General features: G+C 44.1%; 1 protein-coding gene across 1 annotated transcript in view; it reads right to left on the reverse strand.

Moving 5' to 3' along the window:
• The window catches only part of Arhgap42 (Rho GTPase activating protein 42), a 206915-nt gene that overhangs the window by 28981 nt on the left and 169804 nt on the right, over positions 1-8130 (reverse strand). Inside the window, exons 12-13 of the mRNA XM_023709484.1 lie at positions 6475-6553; positions 4995-5034 (exon numbers count right to left, since the gene is read on the reverse strand). Coding sequence (XP_023565252.1) covers positions 4995-5034; positions 6475-6553 — 119 coding nt within the window. The remainder of the gene's footprint in view (positions 1-4994; positions 5035-6474; positions 6554-8130) is intronic.

Consider the following 8130-nt stretch of genomic DNA (forward strand, 5'->3'; position numbering starts at 1 on the left):
ATAAGAACAGAATTTGTTTCTTCAATATTCATTTTCAGACAAATAGGCAATACTCGGGCTATATTTCTAAGGCATACTGAGATGTTGGTAGCATACTCCTGCCTGTGCTAATAAACTGATCTCCAGGCTCAATGTGGGGTACAACCTTCCTGGGCCAGCCGCAAGGTTATTCTGAGGCGCAGCCTCCTGATGGATTCCATCTGTTCACAGCTCTTTTCCCATGAGTAAATCTAATCTGATCAATCAGTGCAGAGATGTTGAGAACATGTTTCAAAAAAATCTGCTTTTCTGTTGCTTTCAACCATCCTTTGCTTTGTCAGAAAGACAAGGGTTGTGTGGTTCAGAGGGAGCGCAGCTGTGTTAGGACCAGGTGGGCCTAGGTAGGTCCTAGCTTCAGCACGACACTGGAGGAAGGGCAGTGTGCCACTAACTTTCAAGAAATGTGGCAAGTGGGAAAATATACCTTAAAGAGTCATAATAAGGTGGGAAAAAAGCCATGAAACACCAAAGAGTGCCCAACCATGGGGAAAACAAGAAAAATGTGAACTTTCTTCACTCTTCGCTCCTGCCTGTACTTCCTAGCTGGATGAGGAAAACAGGAAGAAAGAAAAGATAAAAGCCAAACATTAGCTCTAATCTGATGAGACTGCATTCTCCCTCTCAAAAGCTGTATCACCAAGCATAACTTTTCTTTTTTTTTTGTACTTAGTACAGGATCTACAGGGTCTCACTACACAGACTGGACTCGTAGTGATTCTCCGGTGTTCAGCCTCTCAAGTGCTGGGATTATAGGCACGCGCCACCATGCCCAGTCTCCATCAATGTCTCAGCACACCCTAGGGTGGCACAGCATGCTGGGGATCGAACCCTGGCTGCTGCGCTCTGCCTAAGCAGGCGCTTTAGTCCACCGGGACCACCAAGCATAACTTTCAAATGTGTGCCTCAGTTTTCCCTTCTGCAAAATAAGGGTAAAAGGAGCCTCCCCCTTACAGAGCTGTCTGAAGATGAAATAAGTGAATATTTACAAGGTTCCAACATTAAATGGGAGGCCCTGTTCCCTCAGCGGGGCTCTGACATGGGAGCCGGGCATTACCTCGCGTTCTGATACATTCCCCCCAGGTCCACAAACCGCGGTGAGCAGACACATCCGCCCACCGGAACCAGACACTGCAGCAGATGAGCAGTGCTGTGCTCCCGTAGTTGGTGCCTGTTCCTGGGCAAAAATTCTATTTCTCATCAACCATGAAGACAGACTTGGTCACGTGATCTGTGCTACACCATGAATAAGACATATATCACCACCAGAGCACTGCGAGCCTGGAGTCGGCAGCTTCTATTTGCTTTTTCTCTGGCCCTACGAGGTACACAGCGACATGGAAAGTCTCTCTATCAACTGGAGCTTCAGAGCAGGAGTGGGAGTCCGAGGACCTGCACAGATGCATCTTGCACAGGAAATGCATCCCCACCACGGGAGGAGCTCGGAACTGAGCTCTGCTGCCACGGGTGAATCCAGTCAGGGCTAAGGTAATTACGCATAACTTAACCAGTTTGCTGGGGCAGCCAGGATGCAGGAAAATAAAATGAATCCCAATTAGTTTTTCCTTCTTAAAGTTGAAAGTCTCCCTTTTTGACCCCTCTTCTTGTCAATTCACATAGCAAAGGCACGCAGAGCAGCAGCAGCACCCGTGCGTGGCTGCTGTGCACAGTGCGACTCAGTGGGATCCGCACCACCCAGCACTCCAGCTCAGTCTGAGAAGTGGACACGGGCTCAGTGTATCCCCAGTGATGTGGCAGAAGGAGCAGCCATAGGACTGTCATTTCTAAGTGCAAACACATTGTGCAGTGGAAAACAAGCAATTTTAAGAAGGCATGAGTGGCTACCACGCTTATTATATATGTCTAATGAAGACTGAACTAAAATAGGTTTTCTGTAGTTTAAATAAAAAAAGATTACTCCTTATGTTCAGATGAGATGTCAGTGGAAAAGGTTATTATGACATCAGAGTGCACCACTAAATTGTGACATTTCACGATAATTCTCCTTCAGTGGAAGACAAACCCCTCCTGCAGTGGCTGTGGAGAAGAGGGGGTCTGTATGCGTACACAGCGGCAACGTAGTGCTGAATCGAGGCACACCACCTCTCCCAGAGCAAGCAGGGAGGAAATGTCCCAGATGGATGGCTTCTACCGCGCTTGCTCAGATGCGTTCTCTGATGCCTACTACACGGTTAGGATGCATGAGCTAACGGGAGCTGCTTTTGTGCGCACCTCCCCAGGCCCGGCGTGACTCTCAGCGCTGCATCGCCCATGCGGGAGAAGGCTACCCAGAAGCCAACAACTACTAAATCCCCAGGAACAAACTCTGTAATATTAGTGGCACTTGGCCTTCAGTGCTAGGAGCAGAGAGCAGAATAACTCAATGAATTTAATTTTTCAATCAAAAGTTAAATTTAAATAGTTGCCACCTTCCCCACTCTGGAAACTGTTCAGGGCTAAAGCTTTTATTGAAGCCCAAATAAACTTTAAGGCAGTTTAGCAGCACAAAAGCTATTACTCTCAAGAGAATTCAAGCAGCCATGAGGACAACAAAAGGAACAGTCTTTCACAGTGCTGGCGAGGCAAAAAGACCTTGTCATTTCAATTTCCCACTAATGCAAATCCCAGCACAGACGGACCGTATGTGGACTTACACTACATTCTCAGGGTTAGCAACACAAAGCAACACTTGCCTCTAATTTCATTTTCACTTTGTGATCTGCCATTGTAGGTTACACAGGTTACACACTATATGTGGTTTGAAAGAAAAGGAAAAAAGAAATGAGTGGATTTATTAGCATTCATGATACCCACTGGTCCTGGCCTCTTCTTCCTGAAGGATGAACAGTCTCTCACACTGCTTTGCACATAAAGAGGCTTGGGCTATGGCCCTCCTTGATGAAAACAAAATCCCACTTGATCACAGTCTAAGGGAGGATGAGATAAAGGGCGGTGTTGCACAGATGCCGGAGAGCTCCCGAGTGAAACCCACAGCACCGTGAGCTCAGGACCGCGCGTGACAGGTGGAGACTGGGCGCTCGAGAGAAAGGGCGTGAGAGAAAGGAGCTCCGCTCTTCTGCTTACTGCTGGGAAGAATATGTCTGCTAGTCACAGGACAAGCCATGAAAACAGGGCCAAAACTGAAAGTTGACTGGAAGCTTTACAGTTAGCATCTCTAATCCCTGGGATTTCGCATGAGGTCCTTTAGGTCACCTTCTCTTTGCAGAATTACTGAGTGGCTTTTATGAGTGAAATGTCCTTTAAAAGAACTTTTCAAGTTTTATTCACATTTCTTAGATATTATAGCATTATAGTTTCGAGTTTTAAATTTCATTATCCTTAGCAGCTCTCAAAAAAACCACATATCATGAAAAACTGAGTTCTAAAAGGACAGTAACAATATTTTAGTATAAAAAGAATCCATCTAAATTACAGAGGCTATAAACAAGCACTCTTTAGCTGGCATAGGGGCCACAGTGAGTATTCTCTGCAAGTGCCAAGCATGAGAGGAATTACATACTGAAACTGACATAGCAACACCGCTCGAGGGGGCCAGGAGCCAAATAAAAATGGACACAAGACGATACCTAGAAGCCTAGTAGATGAATTGTAAGAAGAGAAATTTCTCCAAACCTATAAAGAGCTCAGATGACTTTTAAGAGGTAAAATAATAACAGAATCACTGGAATTCACTTTTGAACTAACACAAGAATTTCAACGCTTGTATACAATAAACTAATCAAGAATAAAAGGTAAGAGCCAAGGATATAGCTCAGTGGCATAAGTGCCTGCCTGCTAAGCACAAGGTCCTGAGTTTGATCCCCGGCACTGAAAATAAATAAATAAATAAATAAATAGCAGCAAAAAAAAAAGTGGTAGATAATTGCAGGGGACCTAGAATATGAGGAAAAACACATGGACTATGTTTCTAAAGATTGGTATGAACGCAATGACCCAGGAATGATCCAGTGAGACGTTTTCCTACATGTACCATGTGCCAAAACAGTAGGATGTCTTGTACTTCTGAGAAAACTGGGCCAGGCAAAATAAGATAAACGAGTCCTCCACTGCCATAAAAATATCGAAGAGCACATGAATTGCTTTAAATCTTTATCAAGGACAAGGCAGTACTACAGACATGAGAAAAGTGAACAGAAGCCAAAGAAGTAAAAAGTACTCTGGTAGTTGCATGTGGGATGTAGGCTGTGGTTTTCCCATGGAAACCTTCATTGACTCACAACTTCAAATTAGCTGGAACATTTGATCAGTGGTGTGTTTGTACTGCTTCCCTGCAGTGAATACTTAATATCACGTAATACTTTTGCAATACAAATAACTATGAATTACAATTTCAAACAATTTAAACATAACCAGCTCGGGCCCACAATAGAGAGCACAACCTCAGCTGTTTCCAGTCCCCTAAGGGGGTTGGGGTTCTTAGACTACTGGCGCTTGACCTAGGCGTGGCCGGCTGTGCCACTTCTGGGGAGCCTAGGGTACTGCACACTGCACAGTAGGTGCAGGTTACCAACACAGAGCCAGCTGTCTCGGACCCCAGGAGCGGTGCCTCTCTACCTGACCAACGTTAGAAAGGGGCATCCCTGACTGTGGTGCAGATGGAAACACGCTCAATCCTACTTAGTTCTACAGCCTGCAAAGTGGCCACTAAGGATTAGGTGTTGAAGTGTTCACCCAGCTTTGTTTAGGAGAGGTGAAGGTATACTTCACCAGTCAGAGTCGACTCTAGATTTCAGCATGTTTCTTCTATTGTTTCTGTTAGGAAATGTAAACTTCCGTTTTACTTTTGGCTTGCTCCAAGGAGTAAACCAAAAGGTAGAAAGGATTATTTCTGATTAATAGCAGAACCTGTTTCCAACTCAAATATACAAGGTCTTAATTCAAAAGCCAGAAACTGTTCATATCAATCAGAAATTTTAAAGGGAAAATAAATCACTTACTTTCTTCCTTCTTGCTAATGATGGCAGGCAGCGTATAAATCTAAAACACAAAGGCGTCCATCAGTTCTTTTCAATCAATAACTGAGCACAGAAGATGGGCAAGGGGATGTTTGTAAAGTGAACACAGGGGGTGGGGCTGATCTCAGGGTCTCCCAGTCGTTGTGCCCACAATACCACTTGTCCACCCTGCCTTGCGACTCCCTTCCTGCACTGAGGCCCCCTGCCTCCCGCCACCCCTGGTAGTCCTGCCCTGGCCAACCTCCCCGACCGCTGGATTTGAGGGTCTTATTCTCTTCCCCACCATGCTACATATTGTATGTTCCTTAAGCGCTGCACGATGAATTCCAGCTGGCTGTTCCTTCCTCAAATTACCCAGTGCATGCTCTGTTTTCAGTGTGCATAACCCTAACCTGTACCTTGTTGCACTAACAAATTGTTCCTAAAACGTCTCTAGGTCAAGACTTCATCATTGTGGTGAGGAGCCAAGTGTTTGCTATGTTTTCTTTTGTTTTTAAACCTGTCATCGGTTGGCATTTTATAAACCACAGTAGGGCCAGAGCGATAGCTCAGTAGCTTACGTGTCTGCCTGGCAAGTGCAAGGTCCTGAGTTCAATCCTTGGTACCAAAAAATAAATAAAATCACAGTAAGATTGAAACAAAAAATGATACAAAAATAGATGTAGAGTCCCAATGTTTTATTATTAAATTTATCAGATGTACCATGCGGCTAGAAAACGCTGTAGTAAGGGTTAACCCTAACTGCTGTATGTAGCTTACTGTGTGGTGGGGGTGGGGCCTGAGGGCGGCCTCCATGTGCTAACTTCAGTCGTGCTGCTGTCCCACAGGCACATGAGACGGCTGGGGGCTGCTCACGGGCCTCTGCTGCTGTGGGGGAGTCTAAACAGGGCAGCACATCCTGCTCACTGTGCTTGCTTGGCCCTCTCTGATCAAGCAACCGTGCTAATAAAATAAGCAGAGATGAACTACACCTCCCCAGTATTATCAAGGAAATCATCATCCTGACATCAAAGTAGCCAACAGCAAATGAGGAGGGAAAAATGCCCCAGCAGAGCTTTACCAAGGTAGACTGCCTTACACAGTGGCCCAGGCTACAGGACCAGTCCACACCCCGAACTCTGTTCTTTCCTCCCTCACAACCTCTAGCACAGGGCTTGCAAAAACCGGGCATGTACTAATACGAATTGAACAAAAGGACATAAACCATGCAGCCAGCTAATGAAGATAAGATTTTAAATAGTAGTCTCAGGGTTTTAAGTTAGTCCTAGAAAACTAAATCAGAAAACAGAAATCCTGTGCCAGGGTCTAGGACATCGCTAGGAAACCAGTCTACATCCCTGCTCTTCTGATTCACTATTTTAATGTTTTCAGTTGCACTACAGTCATACGACAGAAGTTTCAGATGTGCTTTGGGATTTTTAGAGCACTAAGACAGAGGTTACAGGACGTGTCGCCTGCTTACCGGTTCCTTCCCGTCCATGGCTTCCAGCCAGAGCTTCCTATTTGCTTCCGAGAAGGCTTGTAACGTGATGATCCCGTGCCTGTGCAAGCCAAACATGCTGCATGTTAAATGTAGCCTTGCCACGTCTGCCAACATTTACTAATTCTTCAGGTCTTAGTTAGTTACAAAGGTAAAATTTGAAGGAAAAAAAAAAAGAAAAAAGGAGAAAAAAGTATAAATCTAAAAAAAAAAAACTTTGACCTATAAGTACTATTTAGAAAAATCACCATGGATGATTTACATGTTTGTAACTCTGATTATGGGTAATAAGGCCACTGTGTCTTTAGTACAAGACTGTTAGGGGAAGCTGGCTTCACACTATGTCTTCTGGGATGGTCAAAAGAGGGGCAAAAATACACACACAAAATCTAAAGTGTCCTAAAGATTCCACAGGATAAGAATGACTGCTTTGATTCTGATTTGGTAAAATCTGGTCAACTAAAGAGAATTCTGATGAGTACACAGCAGTGTGGGAAGCCTCAGACCAAAATTAGTAACTAAATACTAAGCAAACAATAAGCAGTACTGAATAATAAAGATGATACTAACCCACAGCATTTCTTTATATCATTATCACAATATTAAAACTAATTTAAAATAATTTTCTTCCATGAGGCATTGTGAAATAGTCATTTAAGGATGTACTTTCAAAGAGAGCACGGGGAAGAGACCAACATAACAAAGAAAAAGGCAGAAATCTTAGGAATTAATCTCATTAAACAGGAAATGAGGCTCTGAAGAGGAATGGAGAGAAGAAAATTTCATTGCAAGTGTTGCACGATCAAAACGTGGAGGGCTTTCGGCAGATGCTGGTGCATGTCTTTTCTGTCAGTAAGAAAGGCACTGGGGTGCACTTTGCGCTGGGCCCGACTCCAGCAGGGGCATCACGTGGGGAGATGCGGGCCGGGCACGGGAGAGAAGGGAAGAGAAAGGAGAGGAACGCGATGAAGCTGCGGCGGACAGAGGTGTCGACTCCCCACAGGGAATGCGAACGCGTACATCACACACATGTACTAGTATGCAAAAACAAAAAGTAGAAGCTATCACTGGAATGATAGGAAAGGAGACGTGCGCACAGAGATGAAGACAATTTGATGCTGGAGATTTAAGCCAGTGCAGTAGCACCAACAGCAACACAGTTATGACAGCCAACACTTGTCAGTTATTCACATTTTGCTGTGGATGTGTCAGGCACTGTGTCACTTTCGCTACCTCATTTAATACTCATGAGAAGTCAGGAGGATTTTCTCTATAGCTGATATAAAAAAAGCATAGTTTGCTGGGCAGACAACATGCCTACAATTCCAGCACTTAGGAGGCTGAGGCAGGAGGACTTTCATGCATTCAAGGCCAACCTAGGCTATAGAAAGGAGTTCAAAGCCAGCCTGCACTACATAGTGAGGCAGTTTTTTTTTTTTTTTTTAAAGCACAGAGTTCAACAATATGTCCCAAGGATATAGTATAACAAGTATATGCTGAAATAAAACAAACAAAAAAAATAGTAAGCTGTTGATATATATCTATATACAAAGTCCATAGTCTTTACCATAAAACTAACAGGAAGTTCAGCAAATATGCTGGGTATGAAATTGATATAATCTCAATCATTTAGGAAAA

The sequence above is a fragment of the Octodon degus genome, unplaced genomic scaffold (assembly GCF_000260255.1).
Source record: "Octodon degus isolate 3935 unplaced genomic scaffold, OctDeg1.0 scaffold00012, whole genome shotgun sequence".
Lineage (NCBI taxonomy): Eukaryota > Metazoa > Chordata > Mammalia > Rodentia > Octodontidae > Octodon > Octodon degus.